Source organism: Capra hircus, chromosome 5, assembly GCF_001704415.2.
Source record: "Capra hircus breed San Clemente chromosome 5, ASM170441v1, whole genome shotgun sequence".
NCBI lineage: Eukaryota > Metazoa > Chordata > Mammalia > Artiodactyla > Bovidae > Capra > Capra hircus.
In genome coordinates, this window is record NC_030812.1 from 96,624,144 (window position 1) to 96,649,336 (window position 25,193).

At 44.8% G+C, this 25,193-nt stretch overlaps 1 protein-coding gene across 2 annotated transcripts in view; it reads right to left on the bottom strand.

Annotated features, from left to right (window-relative positions):
- Positions 1 to 25,193, bottom strand: part of ETV6 (ETS variant 6) — a 286,627-nt gene that overhangs the window by 53,711 nt on the left and 207,723 nt on the right. For both annotated transcript variants that reach the window (XM_005680827.3, XM_018048473.1), the window contains exon 3: positions 2,596 to 2,760. In XM_005680827.3, the coding sequence (XP_005680884.1) occupies positions 2,596 to 2,760 (165 nt within the window). The remainder of the gene's footprint in view (positions 1 to 2,595; positions 2,761 to 25,193) is intronic.

Sequence of the window (25,193 nt, forward strand, 5' to 3'; positions counted from 1 at the left end):
CAGTGTGATCCTGCCTTCAGCGGGGTGGCAGGCTCCCTTCCAGCCTCCCACATGGCTCACCTTGCAAAGACTCGACAAACTGGCAAGGATGTACTGACAGGTTTAGTATGTCTCTGCTCCCAGCTTTAAGGAAAGTTGAGAGGTCACTGGAGAAATAAAAAATCAGCAACAAAAAGGAGCACCTGACAATGTTTCTGTGGCAGCCTGGATAAGAAGGGAGTTTGGAGAATGGACATATGTATATGTATGACTAAGCCCCTTTGCTGTCCACCTGAAACTATTACATCACTGTTAATCGGCTCTAAGTAAGTAAGTAAAGTCACTCAGTCATGTCCGACTCTTTGTGACCCCATGGACTGCAGCCCACCAGGCTCCTCAGTCCATGGGATTCTCCAGGCAAGAATACTGGAGTGGGTTGCCATTTACTTCTCCAGGGGATCTTCCCGACCCAGGGATCGAACCCGGGTCTCCCGCATTGGAGGCAGACGCTTTAACCTCTGAGCCACCAGGGAACCAGCACAAAAGAGAAAGTTAAAAAAAAAAGGGGGGGGCATACCTGAGATATGAGGGGAGGCAGAGGCAGATTTACAAAGAGGAAAGCATGCCCAAGGTCTAAATCAAGTCAACTTAAAACGCATCATTGTGTTTTCCTTTGTTTGCCCGACATGAGTGACTTTTCCTGAACGCTGATGAGCTACTGTACTTTTCCTTTCAGTTGGGTAACCTTGCCCCTTTGAGTTTAATCTCTTAAGTTTCCACTGGAACAGAAAAGGGAAGTGTTTTTGCATTAAATTAAAAGGAACTCTCAAGGTTCCTTTCAGGTTGGTTTTATTTATATTGTTGTTTTACAGTTTTCTTATCCTGAGGCTACAGAAAGAATCAATGATGGAAGATGAAATGTTTCAAGCATGTCTGTGTCCCTTCTAAAACCTTCACAGTGCCCTGGTTTTCAGCTGTAGAAGTTTTCAAGTTTCCACGAACATCTGTACTTCTGCGGGAAACTTCCCTTTTATCATTTCCTCCTCTAAACGGTTCTGCTGCAACTGGGAAGAGCTGGGGCGACACTATAGTTCTATACACATCCTTATCTTGCCATGTGTGACAGGCCGTTTCCTCAGGACGGTTAGCTAGTTTATTAACTCCTGGCTGGCCTCCAGGAGTAAATAAGGGTGAACATAGTTGGGGACAAAGCCAAGACCTTGTGTGGGACCTTTGCCCTTAAGTCAAGGAAGAAAGGGTCTCTGCCAGACAAATGACATCAAAGTGGGGGCAGCAAGGAGACTTGACAGAGGCAGGACCGGTGGGTCCTCGAATAACTGTCCTCAAGAGGCAGAAACCCGAGACTAAGGCTCCCCTTGGACATGTGGAGTTCCCAAACCTCTTCTAAAAATCCATCAAGGGGACTTCCTCGGTGGTTCAGTGGTGAAGACTTCACCTTCCAACACAAGGGGAGCGGGTTCAATCCCTGGTCGGGGAGCTGAGATCCCACATGCCTTGTAGCCAAAACATAACACAGAGGCAATATTGTAACAAATTCAATAAAGACTTTGGAAATGGTCCACATCACAAAAAATTTAAGAAAAAAATATCCATCAAGTGTGAGAAATGAAATTAGAAAGTCTGTTTGAGTTCTTATCCGTATCAGCAATACAGTTTGCAGGTACCAAAGCTTCTTACTGAAGGAAACTTTTCCATGTGGTTTTAGAAGCCCTTATTTAGATAAATCTTTCTTGTTAGATGTGCCAGAGGAATGGTTACTTGTATCCTTCAAGAGTTGCACAAACTATTTGGGTTTCCCTGGTGGCTCAGATGGTACAGAATGTGCCAGCAATGCAGGAAACCTAGGTTTGATCCCTGGGCTGGGAAGATCCCCTGGAGAAGAGAATGGCAACCCACTGCAGGATTCTTGCCTAAAGAATCCCATGGACAGAGGAGCCTGGCGGGCTATCATCCATGTGGTTGCAAAGAGTTGGACATGATTGAGCGACTAATACCAACACACAAACTATTCAATATAAGATTCATTACTTCAAAAAATTCACAACTTCCAAAAGAAATCACCTAAAGCCCTTTGAATTTGGGTCTCAAGCTGCCTGAGTTACAAGGATCTCCACCTTCCCCAGCCCTTCTCACCCATTCGCTTGTTTCTCCTTCCACTTCTACTCCTCCTGCCTCAGCACCACTCATTCCCTGCCCTCTCCTGTCTTTGCTTTGAACTGAGCAGTTTGCATTCTATACTCACTCTCAAGCATCTCTTCTGAAAGGCTTCAGAATCAGAAGTAAGGTGGAGAGAAAGGGCAAGAACAGATTTTCTTCCTTATATGGTGGTACACTTGAATCCCTAAAGTTCCAGGGTCTATAGGTCTGAACTAGGTCACTTCCCTTGAAAGTCTCTCCTGGACCTGGAAACCCTTCCTCTTCTCCCCTCACACTGGCCCTGGTCAGCAGGATCTACCCTCCACTAAGCAGGGTCACTGTCCTTGCATTCATGGCGACCTGACGTGGAGATCTCCTGGGAGGGTGGGTGGTGACAAAGGCTAGTGCTGGAGACCAGACTTCCTGGGCTGAGCCCAGGTCCAGAGTCCAGCCTCTCACCTGAATGAGGAGACCGGTAGCGAAAGTCCTCTTTGGTCAGAAGTAGGAGAGCCTTGCCGTTCATCTCAAACGTGTTGCTGTCAATCGGCCTTAGAGAAAACTCGTTTTCAGCCCACTTGAGCCACTGGGCTACGTCATCTCTGCTCCAGAACATGGGCTGCAAGCCTGTTGGAGAGAGAGCAAGGCAGAAAGAAAAGAGAAAAAAGATCTCATCAGTTAGACAGCCGAAATAAAGGGAAAAGATTTTTGAATGGTTAACAAAACTGAGTCTCCATGTCTGAAGAGCCCTTAGGGTTCAACTCTGAACCTCAGGTAGAGCTCTGGCTGCATGAGTGTCAAAGTGTGTATCAAATGAATTTATTTAGAGGCAAAATGTGTGTGTGGGGGGGAAAGAATCGCTTTTTTTGTCTTTAACAAATCATAGGTCTCACAGCCCTGTTCTTCCTTGCCTAGCTCCAGTGCCAGGGGTATGTGGATTCCCAGTCTGTCCTGAAGGTGCAGCTCTATGGGGGCCTGAAGCACCTGAGGAGATGCAGAGTCATAATAATGTCAGTGGGCTTTGGAGGCAACTCTAGAATCACAGGGCTTCCCTGTGCTTCCCTGGTGGCTCAGAAGGTAAAGAATCTGCCTGCGATGCAGGAGACCTGGGTTTGATCCCTGGGTCGGGAAGATCCCATGGAGTATGACATGACAACCCACTCCAGTATTCTTGCATGGAGAATTCCATGCACAGAACTGATTTGATGGCAGCCCAGTGTCCTTTTGAAGTGAGAATGTTCCAGAATGGGGCTTGACCTGCCAGAGATGCCAAATAATACAGTGTTGCCTGCAACTTCTTCCAGAAGGAGCAACTCACTTGTCTCGGGGACACTATCAGCCTAGCCTCTGGGAATGAGAGGGCAAGGTAAGGATAACAGGTACTTGTTCACGTTAGAACTTCCTGGTGGGGGTGGCACTTGAACTCTGAGTAGGACCAGGAGTGGGTTGGAGGGAGGGCGGCCCCTGGGGCCAAGAGGATGGCTCAGGCTGGATCTCTGTCTGGAAGCCTGACTGTGAGTCTGTTTTTATTTTATTCTCTGGTTGTGGGAAACCTTTGACATATCATACGAGTGGTTTAGAGAACAGTGATTCTCAAAGTGTGAACCAGGCGCCTTTCCAAGACCATCTCAGGGTGTCTAAGAAGTCGAAACTCTTTGTAACAATATGAAGAGGTTATTTGTTTTTTCTGTTGTTGTTCTATTCTCAATCTTTCATGAGCATACAGTGGAATTTCCTAGCAGCTACACAGCATGTGATATTAAAGCAGACACAAGAATCCAGCCTTTTTTAAAATGAAGCCAGACATTAAAAAGACTTGCAAAAATGTAAGACAATGCCACTTTTTCACTGATTTTCTTTTGGTTTTGGAAAACATATTCATAAATACATATTTATGTTAACATATACTTGGCATTACTTTTTAGCGAGTTGACACATATTTTGATACATATTACAACAAATAGTAAAAATTTTTGGTTTTAATTTCCAATACAGTACACATAGATAGATAAAAGGTACATGAGCAAAGCTTTCTGGAGGTCTTCAATAATTTAAAGGATTGAAAGAAATCCTGAAACCAACTGTTTGAGAACTGATGGATTAAAGCCAGATGCTCAAGAGTGCATTATTCTCTAAAATACTGTTATGAACTAACAGCTCAAATACAACAGAATCAATGTTTGCTAAGAGGAACTTCAGTCTGTTATTTACTGGTGGTTACTTAAACTTGCTAAGGGGACTCTGTGAGTGTGCTCTGACAGCGTCCTTCAGTCTGACCCTGGAAAGGACTTTTCACCTGTCAGGCATCACAAAGAACTGGTCTATTTGGATGGGCTACTTTTCCTCCTGGGTGGATGAGGAAATGGAATAGCTCAGTGCCCTTGAGAAGATCCAGGGGCTCTGGGCAGGACCAGTGGCTCTGTCTTTCAGGCTCCTTTGCAAAGTCCTATTTTATGGAATGGCAGCTGGTTTCCTTGAACTCTGGGGGAGTCCTTCTGAAACTGGTCTACTGTGTTGGGCATGGATAAAGAACTATGGGCACTGAAATTAGGGATGAGCTTCCCTGGTGGCTCAGATGGTAAAGAATCTACTTGCTTTGCAGAAGACCCAGGTTCGATCCCTGGCTGGGAAAGATCCCCTGGAGAAGGGAATGGCTACCCACTCCAGTATTCCTGCCTGGAGAATTCCATGGATAGAAGAGCCTGGTGGGCTACAGTCCATGGGGTCACAAACAGTTGGACACGACTGAGTGACTAATACAGAACATAGAGTTTTTTTCTTGGTTTTTACGTTTCATAATTTTTTTTGTCACACAGGGAATAAAGGGGCACTGTAAAATAATACCATGCAGTATGTTACTGCTCTATGATCTTTAGAATACACACAGCAATTAAAGAATTCAGGGTTTTGGTTTGGACTCTTGACTGGGCCAAGAAGCAATGCCTATAAAAAATGGTCTCCTTGGACATGGATGGACTTGGAGGGCCTTATGCTAAGTGAAATAAACTGGAGGAAGGCAAATAATGTATGATATCACGTATATGTGGAATGTGAAAAATATAACAAACTAGCGAATATAACAAAACAGAAGCAGACTGACAGGCATAGAGAAGAAACTAGTAGTTACTAGTGGCAGGGGGGCAACATAGGGGTGGGTGAAGTGGGAGGCACAAAGGATGTACAGGCTCAAGGACGTATGGTACAAGATGGGGAAATACAGCCACTATTCGGTGAAAACTGTAATCTTTAAGAACTGTATTCTTAAAAGTTCAAAAAATGGTTTAAAAAGTTAAAAAAAATGGTTCTTGGACATAAGAGGTACCCCATCTCTTTCCAATGACTTTAAAGATGTGTATCTGGGACCACAGGGAGGTGGGGATGGGCATGAAAATGGCTCAGCAAGATCTCAACTTCTGAACCAGTGAAGAAAGGCCTTAAGAGTTGGCTTCCACAGTCATGGTGTCACCTCTGAAGAGGAACAGCGGGGTGACTAGTTATTAGGGGCTTTTCTTCTCCTTCACATGAACAGCCAGAGCACAGCCAGCCCTTTGGGGACAAATGTGAGGACTGGCCAAGCGTGGCCGAAGGAGGTGCCTGGTGGCGAGAGGGCCACAGAGCAGAAGATGCTCGGTCAGAAACAGGAAAAAGGATGGGGCTGCTTATTGGCAGTGCGAGTGCCAAGGCAAACACAGAACCGAATCCCACTCGGAGGGGAAACGAGAGTGAAATGCTGAAGTTTCTGCAGAGGAGACACTGAAACAAGAGAGGCGGGTGAGAAGGGGGTGGGGGACGCAAGTAGTAATTTGAGGTTCTTTATATTCTATGAAGAAAATACTCATGAGTAATCTTTTCCCTAAATACAAGAAGAGTCACACACTCCAAACAGACCTGCCGGTTGAGAACAACTGTTCGTCTTTTCACTTCCCATTAATCTCTCCTACGGCCCAGCCCCAGAAGCAAGCAAAACCATAACGCGGAAACCCCCTCGCCAGGGGACCCACTGAAGGCTCTGGCCTTGTGGGCTCAGGGGACCTGGTGAGTCCCAGTCAGTTCAGGAAACACCATGGTGATTCCAGCAGTTTTACAAAAGTGACCCCGACAGACCAAGCTACCTGCTGGAGGCCAGGCTACAAACTTATCAGAATCGCCACCGCTCTTCCAAGGAGAGAATGTGGACACATTCACTGAGCTGGAAAGAGGCTTGATAATAAACTCTGGTGTTCGGGACTTCCCGGGTGGTTCAGTTGTTAAGAATCCGCCTGCCAATGCAGGGGGACATGGGTTCAGTCCCTGGGCTGGGAAGATTCCACAGTGCCGCAGGACAGCTAAGCCCGTGCGCAACTACTGAAGCCCGAGTGCCCGAGAGCCCAGCTCTGCAAGAGGAGAAGCCACTGCAGGGAGAGGCTCGTGCGCCGCACCTGGAGAGCAGCCCCTGCTCACCGCAACTAGAGAAAGCCCGTGGGCAGTCTCTGACCCATGTACTTCCCATTCAGATTCATTTTCAACATCTATTAGGGATTCAGAAAAAACTGAGTGAACTGAACCCTCCCTATTCAAGATTTTGATCCTGGGAGGTTTCTCAAGTTATCAACGAACTAAAAATAGAGCAAAAAATCCTGTAGATCCCTGGAGAAATACATTTATACAAGGGAAGAGTAAGGAGGTGGAGGCGAGACTCTGCTTTTAACTCATCCAGGAAGGCTTTGCATCACCAGCTACTTGCTCACAGGCACTTGCTGCGTAGACACTGATCCTGAGTAGACAGCTGCTACAGTGCTCTTGCCTGGAAAATCCCATGGGTGGAGGAGCCTGGTAGGCTGCAGTCCATGGGGTTGCTGAGGGTCGGACACGACTGAGCGACTTCACTTTCACTTCTCACTTTCATGCATTGGAGAAGGAAATGGCAACCCACTCCAGTGTTCTTGCCTGGAGAATCCCAGGGACGGGGGAGCCTGGTGGGCTGCCATCTATGGGGTCGCACAGAGTTGGACACGACTGAAGCGACTTAGCAGCAGCAGCAGCAGCAGTGTAACAGCACACAGGGCAAGACCAGAGAGGAATGCATCACATGTAACTTGTTTCACACTTATCTCTTGCAACATGAACAAAGGGACTTCCCTGATGGTCAAGTGGCTGACTCCCAGCTCCCAATACAGGGGGCCTGGGTTTGATCGCTGGTCAGGGAATTAGAGCCAGCATGCCACAACCAAACCCCGGCAAAGTCAAATAAATAAATAATTTTTTTTTTAAACAATAAAGTTAGAGAACATATATGTTAATGATCATTAGTGCAAAGAAAAAAGACAGAGACCATTATTATACTGTACCTACATCATGTTGCTCCCTGTGCACATAACAAGCCTGCGAAAGCCACCCTAAGACCTGCATTTGGAATGTCATTTAATTTCAGAGGGTAGCTGAGAATGATTTTATACAGAAGAAATGAACTGCTATGCTTAAGAAAATTACTAAGCATTCCACCGCACTTTTTTTTTCCCCCTAAGTCGGTCAAGTGAAGTTCATGGGGCCGTACCCTTTAATGACATACCCAGACCCATAAACTTCCTTCTGATAGTTCTCCAATTTCACGTTCAAAGGAGCAGCCACGTTCATCAGTACACGCTTAGCCTCATTTCAGACTTTCTGAGTTGTGTTTAAACTAATGATGGAAAGCGTGCCGGGAGTCAGGGACCTGGATCTTACTCCCAGGTCTGCCATTAAATAACATGTGTTTCTGGGCCAGTCACTCAGTTTCTCTGTGGTTCAGTGGTTTCATCTGTTAAATGAGGGGCTTAGAGTATGTGATCTCTATTCCATTCTGGGTTTAATATGGTCAACACGCTTCCACTTAATATGAATCCTAAAATCCAGAGAACTTAAGCAGCCAGGACCTTTTTCTACAGAGCAACTCCATGCTCACGACCATGACCCAGAGACTCTGTAACTTCCTGAAGACTCCTCTGAATCATGGAAAACAGATTAAGTTACTTTAAATAGATGTAGGTGCTTATGAGTGTTTTTATTATATTCTAATTATTGAAAATTTATAACCTGGTAATGGGTTATAATTACCCAATAATAAACATAACATTTTAAGAAGGTGCTCTCACGTGGATGACCTCAGGTTATTCTCCAAAAAGCCCTGTGAAACCCACTGCAGTCTCACTTCAAGTTGAAAGATGAGGAAATAGGGGCTCAGAGTCATTAGAGGATTTTGCTGGTTTGCATAATACTCAATTCAAGCTCTTTCGCTGTAGTAAACATTCATCAGAAGCAGCCTTTATCCTAAATGTTCTGTATACACAGAAATTGGCAGCAGACTCAGTGGCTTAGAGGACAGAAGCAGAAGACAGAAGGCAACCCCCACCCATCCGACTCATGAGGAAACTGAAGCTGGGAAAAGTTGAGTTTGAACCCTCCTCAAGCTGCCCCAGGTTCCCTGACTCTTTCCAACCTCCCATGGGGTCTCATAACTTAATCTGATGACAAAGAACCATTCTGTCACCTTTGACAGTGAGGAGAGCTATCACTTCCTTGCTTAGTTATCTTGCCTTCGGATTAAACATCCTTCACTGGTCCACACAGAGGTTCAATACTGCTTTTTTCAGAGCCTCACCAGCCTGCCTGCCTCCTCCTGAGATCCTCTGTGGCTCCCATTCCTAAACATAGTACCAGAGCCAGGACTAGAACTTTTCTATCTCTGGGCAATGTTTTTATTCATAATAATAGCAGACATTGAGCATTCACACAAGTGTTCACTACAGTGATGATTCTTCTCATTTTATAGAGGAGAAAACTGCAGTATACAATAAATGGAATTGGTGGGGCTGGGACGGAAAATCAGACCCACTCAACACCCCACCATATGGATTCTCAAGTGGCCCCTTAGACTGAGGTTCCACATTCAACCACCCTCGGATCAAAAATATTCAGAATAAAAAAAGTTCGGAAAGCTCCCGAAGGCATAACTCGCATTTGCTCTGTGCTGGCAACTATTCACACTGCGTTTACATCGTAGTCACAACAGATTACGTAGCATTTACATTGTGTGAGAATTATAAAGTTATCTAGAGATGACTTAAAGTACATGGGAAGGTGTGTGTAGGTTATATGCAAATACTATGCGATTTTATGTAAGGGGCTTGAGCATCTATGGATTTTAGTATCTAGCAGGGGTGGGGGTGGGGTCCTAGAATCACTCTGCCACATGGATACCCAGGGATGTCTGGAACAGCAAACACTTAGAAGCATTTATTGTGTGCCAGGTGCTGTTCTAAATGTCTTCTGTTTGTAACTCGTGTAATCCCCACAGGGATCCTATACAATAGAAACATTCACCATCCTTATTTACAGAGGAGAAAACTGGAACACTACGAAGTTAAGCGACTTGGCCAAAGTCACACACCCAGTGGAAGAGCCAACATTTGAACCCAGTTGGTCCAAAGTTCCTATTTATTAATTCCTTGCCTCTCTGTCTAAGGTTATTTTGGTGTTTTGGCAGGACATTAAATTAAATTCAGGATTTAAAAAATGGAGAGAGACAGAGAAGTTTCAGTGATTGTGTGAACTTTCACAGTATTTAAGCAAGTAGGCCCAGGGCACCAACTCGGAAATTCTGTGTCCCTGCTGTGTGGCCTCGGACAAGTTTCTTAACCTGTGTCTCACTTGCCTCAACTGGAGAATGAGGACAACTCTCGAGTCGACAAGCGAGTGCCACTGAATCACAGATGATATGTTTGTCAAATGTGCAGATTCCATAAAGCTAGTATAGAGTAAGATGATACAATGATGATAGAAGATACAAAGGACAGAATTTGGCACAGAGTGAGCATTTTATAGTTACCACCATGATTATTTTTATAATCTCCCTATCCTGCACATATATAGCTGCTGTTTGTAACCCACCTGTGAAGAAAGTATATTAACCAGTATTAGTTACCTTGCCATTTCCCATCAACATTCCAGCCTGCAGCAGTCCCTCCAGACCGAGACCTATACCTAGTATTATCTATACTTCACAGATTCATGTCAACTTTGCCTTTGATAAGCATCCATTACCTCAACAGGTTCCTGACAAAGTGCTGATTAGCTGAGGGCTGAGAAGAGAGCCTTCTGGTGACAAACCAGCCACCTCCTTTTAGATGGATGCTGGTCAAGTTATTGGCTCCATTTGGGGTGTGTGTGTGCATGCACTCAGTTGCGTCCGAGTCTTTGCAACCCCACGAACAGTAGCCCACTAGGCTCCTCTGTCCATGGAATTCTCCAGGTAAAAATACTGGAATGAGTAGCTATTCCCTTCTCCAGGGGATCTTACTGACCCAGGGATATAACCCACATCTCCCTTGTGGCAGCTGGATTCTTTACCACTGTGCCACCTGGGAAGCCCCGGCTCCATTTGCATACAGGTGTTCAATTATCAACCTACCTAACTACTCCAGTATTTAGACTACATCTTTCTAGTTCAGCCATAAAAGGAACCATCCAAAATTCAAATAAAATGCTTTCTTGATGTCCAGAAACACAATAACTACAAAATCTATAGCACCTTTATTGAATAAGATGAGAAAAGGGAGAAGGTGATTGGGTCCTAAGGAATAACTTTTCCCTAAGTGCTCATAACATACATGTTTGAAAATCTCTCCTAAATTTCATCTGTAAGTTGTATCAGGTCAGCTATTTTTAGTCTGTACATACTCCCTTTTCTCCTTTTCTGAGCGTAGGGTAAACAGTGGTTCGTATTTTCTCTTTTAGGATCTCTTCCATTTCCTGCAAACCTTAGGGAGCACTATCAGCGACCCTTGACCCTTGTAAATTCTCTATTCTGGGACGTCATCTGTCTGGGCCAAGAGCCTCAAATCTATTTAGAACGACTTAGATTCATTTCTATAATCAACTCATCTGCCTTGGGCTTCAATTCCCTTATGGCAGTTTGTACTACCTGTTTCGGTCTGACAATCACCCTCCTTGATGGAAGAGGGGGAGGAAAGAGAGAAGTTGTCCAGTTTTGTTTTCTCTTTGCCACCGACTCAGTCTGTGTGCTGAGACCACACTTGTTCTCTTACTGCCCCTCCAAACACACCATTTTCTTAAGGATCTCCCATTGTTTTTAGCTCACTTAGCTTTAACATTCTAGAGATTAAAAAATCTCTCCTTTAAGAGAAATATCGTATGACATCCCTTATACGTGGAATCTGAAAAGAAAGGACACAAATGAACTTACAAAACAGAAAGAGACTCACAGACCTGGAGGACAAACTTATGGTTGCCAGAGGGGGCGGGAGAAGGGATAGTTAGGGGGGTTGGGATGGACATGTACACACTGCTGTATTTAAAACAGATAACCAACAAGGACCTACTGTATGGCACATGGGGCTCTGCTCAGTGTTATGTGGCAGGCTGGATAGGAGGGGAGTTTGAGGGAGAATGATACATGTATATGTATGGCTGAGTCCCTTCGCTGTTCACTTGAAACTATCACATTGTTAATCAGCCATGCTGCTGCTGCTAAGTTGCTTCAGTCGTGTCCAACTCTGTGCGACCCCATAGACGGCAGCCCACCAGGCTCCCCCGTCCCTGGGATTCTCCAGGCAAGAACACTGGAGTGGGTTGCCATTTCCTTCTCCAATGCATGAAAGTGAAAAGTGAAAGTGAAGTCGCTCAATCGTGTCTGACTCTTAGCAACCCCATGGACTGCAGCCTTCCAGGCTCCTCCGTCCATGGGATTTTCCAGGCAAGAGTACTGGAGTGGGGTGCCATTGTCTTCTCTGAATCAGCCATACTCAAATACAAAATAAAGTTTTAAAAAATAAAAATCTCTCCATTATATAATCCAAAAATTTTTTTGCTGACGTATAGTTGATGTAGGATATTATGTAAGTGTACAGTAATTCACAATCTTTAAAGATTATACTCCACATATAGTTATTATAAAATATTGGCCATATTCTCTGTATTGTATAATATATCCTTATAGCTTATTTTACATTTAGTAGTTTGTACTTCTTGTTCCCTTCCTCCTATCTTTTCCCCTCCCTCCCCATCCTCTCCACTGGTGACCACTAATTTCTTCTCTACACCTGTGGGTCTATTGCTTTTTTTGTTATATTCACCAGTAGGTTGTACGTTTTAGATTCTACATATAAATGATATTATACAGTATTTGCCTTTCTCTTTCTGATTTATTTCACTTAGCAAAATACCTGCTGGGTATATCCATGTTGTTGCAAATGGCAAAATTTCATTTTTTGTATTTAAAAAAAATTTTATGTCCAGTTAGTTGTTCTTTCATCCTCTTAAAAAATCTGAGCTCATTAGACTGGTACACAGAAAACAGTGGGAAGATAAATTGGCATGATCCTTCTGATAAATAATGTGGTGATAGTTCAAGGGCCCTATAAATGTTAACTTTGGGGAATTTACCTTTTTTTTGTTTGTTTTTACTTTTGGGGAATTTACCTTAAGAAAATAATTTCAGACAAAGAGAAACTGTGCACAAAGATGTTCACTGCAGTAATTATGTTTAATAGTTTAAAAAACTGGGAACATCCATAAGGAAATAGTTAAGGAATCTATAAACAACATCTCTGGTAGGAAATGATGCAGCCAAAAACATAATATTTATAAAAAGTATCGATACATATGGAAAAATCACCACATAACATGTGGACATATATATTACAATCTCAAACAACTTATGGAAAAATATTATAATGCAACATAAAAATATTAACAGCAACTGTCACTCAACCAAATGACAGGTGATGTTTACTGTCTCCTTTTCATTCTTTATTTCCTAATTCTCTCTATTAAGCATGTGTTACTTTTATATTTAAAAAGGTCTATTTAAAAATGGAGCTCATCAGAGAATGTCCCCTCAACAACTTCATCATATTCTTTCATCGTCTTTTTCCTTCTCACGCCCCGAGCAGTTGACATGCCAGAATTTCATTTTCAAGAGCACCCTTATTCTTTAGACTTGGTTTTGACTCCTTTCAGATCACGGATCCTTAGGTACTTTTCCCCCTCAACTGAAATCATTTGTCTTCTTCTAGTCAAGAGAAGACATCTGCTCATGCCTTTTAATTCCCTTCCCCAATTCCAAGATGATGTTTTCATTCTCACCAAAATTTCCCATCATTTCTACTTGGCCAACCAATTCCTCATTTGTCAGACTTGAGTCCAAAGTACCAGTGCCCCTCACTGCTGCTTCTACCTTCTGGGAAATCAAATCGCTAATCGTGTAGCTGAAGGCAACTGCTCAGTGATACTCACATCATGCCTGGCACACAACGGTCCCCTGGTGATGCCAGATTGTAAGACAAAAGAACCCCGTGGGACAGCTCTGCAGCCTGTCACTGCCGCCCTCCCCTAACACCCTTCTCACCAGGTAGGACACTTCTGATCTGTGAGGTTCACTGCCACTACCAGAGGCTTCTGAGACAGGCTGGGATCTGGGGCGCATTGCTGCAGTGCTTGTACCCGGACAAATGTCCTTGAGCAACAGAATACAAGGAATAAGAGATTAAAAAGAATGGTGTGCATGCGTGGTTGGGGCAATAAAATTAAGGACAAGATACAAAAAGACCAAAACCCAATTTCAGCCACTTATGAAGAGCTGGAGATAAACCAGGGTGTTGGAAGCAAAAGCAAGATACTGCACACACTCCCTGCACTCAACACACCAAAGGGGTGGCAGACCACTGAAGCCACCCCTCTGGCTCAACCCCTGGACACACCTTTACCCTTGCCCCATATAAGGAACCAGTTCGCCCCTCCTTGGCGAGCAAGCAAAGGAAACATATTTGTTCTCGCTCCCCTCTGCTGCAGCAGGGACCCCAATTAAGGTTTGCCTGAATTTCTTATCTGGTCCCTGATTGATTCCTATTGATTAAAGAGGCCAAGAACCCAGGTGGGTAACACTTCCACACCTATGCCATCCTAGCAACTATTCTGTGAAAGAGCTCAGGTTGGCACAACTGCATCTGCAGAAGGCACTGAAGCTCAGAGAGGTTGAGTTACTTCCCCAAGGTCACAATGGGCCCCAGAACCAGAATTGTTCCTGGTCTTCTATATCTGCCTAGTGAACTTCCTCTCCATCAAAGGAAATAAAGGATACAAAAGCCCCTTGCATTCTAATGCATGCTAAAATGCACTGCAAAAATGCAAGGGGATTAGGAATAATTAACCATAAACTCAACTCCTGGCAGGTCTGGCTTAGCTGCAGATCCAGAACTGAGCCCTTTCTGACTTCTGCAACGGGGGTATAGGAGGCAGGGTTTCCCTCAGGATAAACAAACCTTCCAAAATAAAACAAACTATCATAAGCTCCTGTTAAGCTGCTGCTTCCCAGAGCATTTCCCAGGGGTCTTTTCTGATGCCTTTCCCGTCACTGCAGGCTGAGTTCTGGCCCCCAACCCTCCTGGCCCCCACCCCAGTCATGGATGGACTCTGATAAACTTCAGAGTTCTCATTCCTCTGGGTCTGCCCCTAACTCTGGATGGGCAGCTATCTGTTCATCACTGCTCTTGACACACAGATTCTATCACTAGGGGATGGGACGTTCTCAAACATTTCCTATTTTTGTCCTCAGGGTCACCCTGTATCTCAGCACTCAGTTTCCAAGTGGAGGTTGGAAGATTATAGTAGTGTCTTTTCAGCGAAACCCCCCATGAGCAAGAATACTACACGTTCATGTTTTGATCCGAAGCCTCACTCTAGTCCGTGGAAAAAATTTTCCTTATAAACTTCATTTTGTGGATTTTTTTCTGGCTTTCATTCAGTTTTAGCCACAGAGGGGTTTTTTATCAGCAAACCTATTGACAACAAAACTGGCCCAGGGCCCGCTATTCATTCTTACAAACACGAGTTTGATGATTCCCCCACATTTCTGCCTTTAGGCAGCAAGCCCAATGTGGTGAGAGGCATGGAATATTTTAGATAAAAACTTGGGTTTTGGAGTCAGATAGTCCTGAGTTCAAAGACTGGTTCTGCCACCTGCTCAGTAGCATTGGATAAGTTACGTCTCTGGATCTCAATTTCCTCAGCAGTAAAACGAGGCCAAGAACAGTATTTACCTCCTTGGGCAAAATTAAATATGAAGTAAGACAATTCATACAAAAGCTCTGCACTGGACTTCCCCTGGGGGTCCAGTGGTGAAGAATCTACCTGAAATGCAGGGGACACAGGTTCGATCCCTGGCCTGGGAAGATTCCACACACTGTAGCCTGTGAGGCGCAATCACTGAGCCCGCAAGACCTGGAGACCATGCTCTGCAACAAACAAGACAAGCCACCGCAACGAGAAGCCTGAGCACTATCGCTGGAGAGTAGCCTCTGCTCACTGCAACTAGAGAAAGCCTTCGTGCTGCAACGAAGGCCCAGCACAGCCAAAAATAAAACGAATAAACGATTTTTAAAAAGGACTCTGCACTATGCCTGGTCCATGGAAAGTGCCCAATGCATTCTGCGGAGCTGGATAGGGCAGAGACCCCAAAGCAAATCTGTTGCGCTTTGTCATCTGTTCAGGAGACTGAAATGTTTTCTAAAGCTCACTGGAGCCTCAGAAGCGGAAGCAAGGGTTCTTGTGAGCTGTGTGAAGGGTCTGGTGGGGAGCTGCCAGCCCAGCATGGGGTTTTAAGGAGGGGTGGGCATTATCCTTGTGCAGGCCGGGAAGATGGCTCAGGAGGAGATGTAGAGACAGGCAGGGAACAGGTGAGAGGCTGGAGGCAAAAAGGCCAGGTTAAGAGTCCACTCAGGTCTGTGATTAGGGTGAGGTAAGGGAGGCGCTCACTTTGGGTGCAGAATTGAAGGCAGTGCCAGAAAACTCAGGAATCTCAAACAATAATGATAGTTTTAATGCATTATTTTAAAATCAAACTACTGCGTTGGCCAAAAAGTTCTTTTGGGTTTTTCTGTACAATGTTATGGAAAAACTCAAAGGAATTTTTTGACCTGCCCAATAAATGCAAAAAAAAATTCATAACGAACAAAATATCAACATTTTAACTAAAGTTACATTGAAGAAAGAGATAATGGGGATGGTGTTGTGATGAAGGAGAAGAGGACAGACTAGAGTGATCCTTAAATTTGGGAGATAATGGACCCCTTTGAGAATTCAGTGAGAGCTACTGACCCTTTTTGGGCTTCCCCAGGAGCTCAGTGGTAAAGAATCTGCCTGTCAATGCAGAAGAGGTAGGTTCAATCCTTGGGTTGGGAAGATCCTCTGGAGAAGGAATTGACAACCCACTCCAGTATTCTTGCCTGGAATACTTTCCTGGAATATTCTTGCCTGGAGAATGCCATGGACAGAGGAGCTTGGTGGGCTACAGTCTGTAGGGTTGCACAGAGTTGGACACGACTGAGTGACTGAATGACAACAACCGATCTTTGAAAATGCATAGACCTATGCATGCCAATATTCCCCTGCAACTTCAAAGTTTGTGGACTAGCTCCAGTTTACCTATGGACACTTGGACAATCAGTTGAGAACTTTTTAGCCTTGTACATGCAAATAGATCTGATGATATGTACTAGGGATATAATGCAAAAACCAAGTTAGGTTTGAGGAGAGAAACACACACATCTCTCCTGATATTTTGGGGGAGGAGAAGAGAAGAGAGAGGCTGGTAGGCTGCCCTCTTCTCACTCTGCAAAGGGTGGGAGGGTGGGTGGGGGCAGGCAATGAAATGATGAAAGCCAACTTGGACGTTGATTCCTTGTGGAATGCACATATCTGACCTTAAACATGGGATGGCCCGTCTTCAGGTATTTTGGAACTCAGGTACTTTGGAACTTGCTAACATATTCCAAGTTTTTATTCATAGTGTTGAAGGTTAATCACTGCAAATTATCTTACTTTATGAATGCTGAAGCAACTGGGCTGGCATGGAAAGAGACCACTGAGAGGTGAATTTCTAAAGGAAGGAGGCGATTAAGGGCAGAATTTCTCATATTGCTGGGTGGAGAGACATTTTTATTTTCAACTCTACTGATATTTATGCACACACACAAAAAGCCCAATTTTAAGAAGAAATAAATATGTAGGAAAATAGACATGAAGAGAGTTGAAACGTTCCTCAAATAGATTTAGCAAGCAAATCAAAATGGGTTGGGAAAGCTGGTGCAAGGTTTTTCACTCCTCTGTGGAAATGGATGGGGCGCAGAGGACCTAAAGATCTCGTTGGATTTGCAAGAGCCACAGAACACAGATGATCCACTCTGGGTGTCTGGATAAAGAAGAATGAATATCCTTTCTGTGCCCTCACTTTTTAAGAAATTTATTGGGGTATATAGTTGCTTTACAATGTTGTGTTAGTTTCTTCTGTACAACGAAGCAAATCAACTCTATGTACATACATACATCTCCCTCCCTCTTGGATCTCCCCCCTCTGCTGCCATCACGCCATCACAGCCCTCTAGGCCATCACAGAGCACCAAGCTGAACTCCCCGTGTTAGACAGCAGGTTCCCACCAACTATCTATTTTACACACGGTGAGATATATATACGCCACCGCTACTTTCCCAAGTTATCTAATCTCTCCTCCCCACCTCTCCATGTCCACATACCTGTTTTCTATGTCTGAGTCTCTATTCAGTTCAATCCAGTTCAGTCGCTCAGTTGTGTCTGACTCGTTGTGACCCCATAAACCACAGCACTCCAGGCCTCCCTATCCATCACCAATTCCCGGAGTCCACCCAAACCCATGTTCATTGCATCGGTGATGCCATCCAATCACCTCATCCTTTGTCGTCCCCTTCTCCTCCTGCCCTCTATCTTTCCCAGCATCAGGGTCTTTTCAAATGAGTCAGCTCTCCGCATGAGGTGGCCAAAGTAGTGTTTCTACTGCTGCTGCTGCTGCTGCTAAGTTGTTTCAGTCGTGTCCGACTCTGTGCAACCCCACAGACAGCAGCCCACCAGGCTCCCCCATCCCTGGGATTCTCAAGGCAAGAACACTGGAGTGGGTTGCCATTTCCTTCTCCAATGCATGAAAGTGAAAAGTGAAAGTGAAGTCGCTCAGTCGTGTCCGACTCCTAGCGACCCCATGGACTGCAGCCCACCAGGCTCCTCCGTCCATGGGATTTGCACTACTACCCTGCAAACAGGCTCTCGGTACCATTTTTCTAGATTCCACATATATGCATTAATACACGGTATTAGTTTTTCTCTTTCTGACTTACTTCACTCTGTGTGACAGTCTCTAAGTCCATCCACATCTCTACAAATGATACAACTTCATTCATTTTCATGGCTGAGTAATGTTTCATTGTATTGCATCTTCTTTATCTGTTCTGCTCTTCTTCTCTTAAACCACACAGGATCATCCTGTGTGCCTGCTGGTCTGCAGAACATTCCTTTGCAAAGTGTAACCAGAGCAGAACTCATTCTCCTTCTGGATGGGCTGATGAGCCCTGTCACTGGCAGCCGGGGTCTCGCCCGTGTGTCGTTCAGTTGTGCCTGGTGCCCTCTCCCCAGGATTTTAAAGCAGGCTGCCTTGCCCCTAGGAGAGGGGAGATCCAGCCATACATATATATGTGTGTGTATATATATACACACACACACACACACACACACACACACACACACACACGTATCCATTTGGGAGAGAATGGATACATGGATATGTGTGGCTGAATCCCTTCACTGTTCACCTGAAACTATTGCAACATTGTTAATCAGATATACCCCAATACAAAATAAAAAGTTAAAAAAAAAAAAAGCAGGCTGCCTTTCTCAGTCAATATGGTCACTGCATCCTCTGAGGATGGAGTGAAGACTGGGAGTGGAGGGGGAGACTATAGGAAGCCTTTAACTTCCCAGTCCTCAGCAAACACGTCCAGGATCCAAAAGGCAGATGGCACCAGGGGTTCAAGAAACCTACCACACTTGGCAAAACCATGCTTCACTGGAAGATGTCTTCTTTGACGGAGAATTCCACACTCCCCCGACCCTGTCTCCCTTCTCCTCTTCCGTGACTCTCTTCCCTGGGGAGGCATTCCAATGTTTTCCAAGGTTGCCCAAGCAGATGCTGACTCAGCGAGATGAGAGGCAGGTGGACTGAATGCAGGCAGGATGAAGTCCCTTTAAGGGTTTTTGTGGAGGCCTCACAAAACAAAAAACCCATCAAACCTGGAGAAGCAACCTGTGATTAAAGATAATTGTGTGTGCGAGTGTGCATGTTCGTGTGTGTCAAGATTTCACTCCACTCCTCATCCCATTGGTCCTTCATTTCCTTGAGGATTTGTGGGGAAATGTGAATCTATTTTCACAGATGTAATCACTTAAAATGTTGTAGTATATAAACTGAGAGAGGAGCACTGACATGTATACTCCAGCATGTGTCAAATGGATGGGAAGCTGCTGTGCAGCACCGGGAGCTCAGCTTGGTGCTTGGTGATGACCTAGAGGGGTGGGATGGTGTGGGGTGGGAGGGAGGCTCAAAAGGGAGGGGATGTATGTATACTTATAGCTGATTCATGCTGTTGTATGGCAGAAACTAATACAACCTTGTAAAGCACTTTTATATTTCAATGAAAAAATTTTCCCAGAAAAAAAAAAAAAAGTTGTCTTTTTTTCTTACTAGCTCTATGTCCTAGTGTCAGAGCTGTGACGGTTACTAATCCTCTGATTTCCAGGCTTAAGACAGAGTCAGAAAAATTTAAAAACCAAACCAAGTCCTTACCTCCTTCAACAGAGCTGCAGACAGGCAGGTAGTTGAATAAAAGAGTCAGAAGGGAAGCGTGAGCAACCCTTGAGTTTTAGGGCTGGTGCGGGCTGCTGCAGCCCATAGGTAGTAGGATGCTAGAGGCACTGAGAGGAATACTTGCACGCTGTTTTGGTTATGGCTTCTGACTCTTTGGGAGTTTCCCTGATAGCTCAGCGGGTAAAGAATCCACTTGCAATGCAGGAGACCCCGGTTTGATTCTTGGGTCGGGAAGATCCACCGGAAAAGGGATAGGCTACCCACTCCAGTATTCTTGGGCTTCCCTTGTGGCTCAGCTGGTAAAAAATCCGCCTGCAATGTGGGAGACCTGGGTTTGATCCCTGGGCTGGGAATATCCCCTGGAGAAGGGGAAAGCTACCTACTCCAGTATTCTTGCCTGGAGAATTCCATGGACAGAGGAGCCTGGCGGAGTACAGTCCATGGGGTCACAAAGAGTTGAACATGACTGAGCGACTAACACCGTAAATCCAAGGACAAGGGTCCTCCTGAGGGAACATGGAGGAGAGACAAGGAAGAAGAGACAGCTACGTGAGTACAGAGGCAGAGATGGGAGTGGTGAGGCCCGGCTGCTGTTTTCCTTCCTCACAGGTTCCTATTACCCACATATTGAAATGCCTTTGTCCCCCTTCAACATATGTCACTTTCTCTTGAAATTTATCTTTTTTTTAAGATTTTTTTTTTGATGTGGTCCATTTTAAAAGTGTTTATTGAATTTGTTACCACATTGCTTCGGTTTTACCTTTTGGTTTTTTGGCTGCAAGGCATGTGGGATTTTAGCATTCTGACCAGAGATTGAACCCGTGCTCCTGCATTGGAAGGCAAAGTCTTAACCTCTGGACTGCCAGGGAAACCCCTCTTTTTTTTTTTTTTACTTTAAAAATGTTTCAGTTTTTCTCTTAAAAATTACCTTTTCTATATCTTCATCTTTTAGTTTTACTAGTTTACTCGTTTTTAAAAAATTTTAAATTCTTTCCTGATCTCTGTCATCTAAGTTTTCATAATTCTGATTTATGTTGGCTCCTCCCTCCCTCATGTTTTATATCATTTCTTAATGCCTTTCAGCTCATTTGGACCTGGGTCACAGTTCTGAATTGTTCCAAAGCCACGTCTTTTTGGCATGTTTTCTTTAGAAATGTAGTCTGCTCCTTATTTTCTTTTTATATAAAAACTTTGTACGGGATTTGACCTCACTGCTTTGCAATTGCTTGTTTCCATGTGAAATTCACTTTCCTGAACTTTTAGAACACAGTGTCATTCTAACTTTACAAAGCTCCTGGAGAAGGGAATGGCAACCCACTCCAGTTATTCTTGCCTGGAGAATTCCATGGACAAAGGAGCCTGGCAGGTTACAGTCCATGGGGTTTCAAACAGTTGGATACGACTGAATGACTAACACTTTCATTTTCAATTCTCTGCCATTCCATTCATGTTGTGTTCAAATATATGACTGCTGAAATTTCCAGGTTCTGTTCCCTTATGGGACTTTTTCTCCCATAAGTCTCTGTTGTCCCTACCCTGTTCAGTTTGATTTCACTTCAGGCAGCTTCTCACTACATGGCCTTCCTAGAGGAGGACCTGATTGGTTAGTTCCAGAGTTCACAGTGGCCGGAAGGCTCTAGATCCTTTAGATCAGGGATCCCCGACCCCCGGGCCAGGGACCAGCATTGGTCTGTGGCCTGTTAGGAACTGGGCCGCACGGCAAGAGGTGAGCAGCGGGGGAGTGAGTAGAGCTTCAGCTGTATTTACAGCTGCTCCCCATCACTTGCACCCTCCCACCAAGATCCATGGAAAAATTGGCTTCCATGAAACTGGTCCCAGGTGCCAAAAGAGTTGGGAACTGCTGTTTTAGACCTCCCCTGTGCGCTGTGAAAGTGAAAGTTGCTCAGTCGTATCCGAGTCTTTGCAACTACACAGTCCATGGAATTCTTCAGGCCAGAATACTGGAGTGGGTAGCTGTTCCCTTCTCTAGGGGATCTTCCCAACCCAGGGATCGAACCCAGGTCACCCACATTGTGAACAGATTCTTTGCCAGCTGAGCTACCTGGGAAGTATAAGAATACTGGAATGGATAGCCTATCCCTTTCCAGCAGATCTTTCCAACCCAGGAAACTGGGCTCTTCTGCATTGCAGGTGGATTGATTCTTTACCAGCTGAGCTATCAGGGAAGCCCCCTCCCTGCACGCTACTTGTACTCATCACTCCACTTTCAGCTGTTCCTCTCATACTGACCCTCCATGCTTTTCAGTATTCACTATTTGAGGTGCTTTTCCTGTTCTAATGTCCAAAAACTCCACTGTTTCTCGGGGATATCTTGTCACCTAGTTTTGACACTGCTCATGGGTATGAAGTTTTGCTACTAAGTTGCTCTGCTCTTTCCCAGGGGTTCTAAGAGATTGAGAACTATGCTGCTGCCTGCACTGTCTCCCCAGAGTCTATCTCAGGACACTTCCTACTGGCAAGGCCAGCGTCCCTCTGGTGTCTCATAAAAAAAGAGCACCAACCTTTGTGTGTCTCTTGGTGAACTGTTGCTGGGTTTTGTGGCAGTAAGCGGAAGTGTGATAATCTAAGGGGTGTCTCATATAGATGGCTAAAAAGCACAGAAAAAGATGCTCAACATCACTAATTATTAGAGAAACGCAAATCAAAACTATCAATACAATGAGGTATCATTGAGGCATCATGTCACACCGGTCAGAATGGCCATGGTCAAAAAATCTGCCATCATCAACAAATCTACAAACAATAAACGCTGGAGAGGGTGTGGAGAAAAGGGAACCCTCCTACACTGTTGGTGGGAATGTAAATTGGTACTGCCACTATGGAGAACAGTATGAAGGTTCCTTAAAAAACTAGTAAAACAGCCACCATATGATATAACAGTTCCATTCCTGGGCATACATATGGAGAAAACCATTAATTCAAAAAGATACATGCACCCCAGTGTTCATCACAGCACTATTTACAACACTCAGGACATGGAAGCAACCTAAATGCCCATCGACAGAAGAGTAGGTAAAGAAGATGTGATACATATATATAGTGGAATATTACTCAGCCATGAAAAGAATGAAACAATGCCATCTGCATCAACATGGACGGACCTAGAGATTGTCATACTGAGTGAAGTAAGTCAGACCGAGAAAGACAAATATATGATATTGCTTATATGTGGAATCTGAAATAAAGGGGTATAAATGAACTTATTTATAAAATAGAAATATAGTTACAGATGTAGAAAACAAACTTATGGTTACTGGGGGTAAGGAGCAGGGGAGGGATAAATTGGGAGACTAGGATTGACATAAAGACACTACTATGTATAAAGTAGGTAACTAATAAGGACCTGCTGTATAGCGCAGGGAACTCTACTCAATACTCTGTAATGACCTATATGGGAATAGAATCTAAAAGAGAGTGGTGAGATATATATATATATATATATATATATATATATATATATAACTGATTCACTTCGCTGTACAGCAGAAACTAACACTGTAATCAACCATATTCCAGTAAGAATTAAAAACGTGAGGGGGTCTCTGATCACACCAGAGGGGGTGACAGCCCCAAGCGCAGGAAGCACAGACACAGCACCTGGATGGAAGGCACACCAGCAAATGTCTCTGAGCTTCGGTGGGCACTGGGTCTCCAGGCAGGGGACATCAGCTTCTCTTATGGAGAAGACTACGGAACTATTCCAGTGAAGATAACACTTCCGAAGGGAAGGACTTTCTAATGGGGATGGAAAACAATAGCCTCGATGACCACGATACAGACAGCTCACCTCTTCACTGTCTTTCCACACCTCCTCTTACGAAAAAGTCAAGACTGCCAGATGTCAAAAACACTACAGCATTTAAAAAAATTCACCAAGTTGTGAGTGACTCAGCCTGCAGGCCAGACATGTCAGAAGCCCTAGATCATGGTGATGGTCTCTCTGAGTGAGTCTTTCCTCTGCTCAGTGACCAATTCCAGCTCCAAGAAAGATGGAGCTAGCTATGCATTAGTCATGTATTTCCCACAGAAGCCTGGGGACAGCGATGCAGCTGCTCGTCTGAGAAGGAGCCCCACGAAGCAGCCGGGTGTGGCTGTCAGAGCCCTTGCAAGTGTGGCCCATTTGCTGTCAGCTCTAAACTTCGCTTTCCTGCTTTTTCAAAAGCCTCCTTTCTCATTAGGGTCTGGTGGCTTTGGAAGACCCGACTCAACCCTGACTGGCTGGTCTCATCAGGGGCTGCCGCCGTAGAATGATCTTTTTTTAAAAATGGCTTTTTTAATGCAGTCCCTGGAAACTTTGCAAGCAATGTATCGATTTGCGATCCTTGAGCTGAGTTATTGAGCTCTGGCAAAGGGAAATAAATCTTTCCCATTCTCCACGCCTGTTGCCAAGTGCCGCTTCCAGGAAGCGATGACTGTCCTTTCTGGAAATGAAATGAAGCTCAAAACGATCTAACCTCCTTCCCTTCACGTCACTTCCCCGCCGCTCTCCCCTCTGCTTGCAAGTCACGGACAAAAGCACTTTGCAGCCATTGCTCATTTGCCTGAATGGGCACCCGAATTAGTGATGCCCAAATTAGTAATGGCTGGCCGAGGCAGCTTCCCAAAGAATGAGGACCTATTATTTTTTAGCAGAGCAGACGGGGCTTGGGGAAGCAGGCTCACATCCTGTCGTTCGGTTAAACACTCTTACGGTTTCATAAAGAAATCTCCCCCGCAGATGTGGATGTATAAACTACAGGGCCTATGTTCACTGAGGCTTGTGATCAATAAAATCAGGGGCCAGGACGGGGGCAGGAGGGTGGGGAGAGAGTGGGGAAGAGGGACCCACGCTGGAGTGTTCTAGCACAGACGGCAGCAGGGACACAGAAACTTCCTGACACCTGCTGTTTCTTTCATTTCAATCTGGGGCGATCATGTCACCTGGCACTGCTCCAGGGGAATTCCCATCATTACCATCAAAACACGGTTGGCCTAACTGTGCTGAGGGCTCTCCTGTCCATCTGTCCACCTATTCTCTCACTCACCCAGACATCTAACAGAACCAGGCGCCCCTCCCTCCCCCAATGCACCGCATCCCGTGTCAGGGGCAGGGTACACCTAACTCAGGTGAATGACACAGGGATGCTGGTAGGAAGAAAGGAATGTAAAGAGACACTGACAAGTCCATGCATTAGTGCAGGACGGGGGAAGATTCTGTGAACCGAAGGAAGGGGTGACTGCTTTCCTGGCAGAGGAAGTTTTGTAAGGTGGATATAAGAATCTGGACACATGAAAGAGCAAAGCCAATTTAGGAACCACTGAGTAGCTCAGTGGGACAAAACATGAGATGTACATGGAACG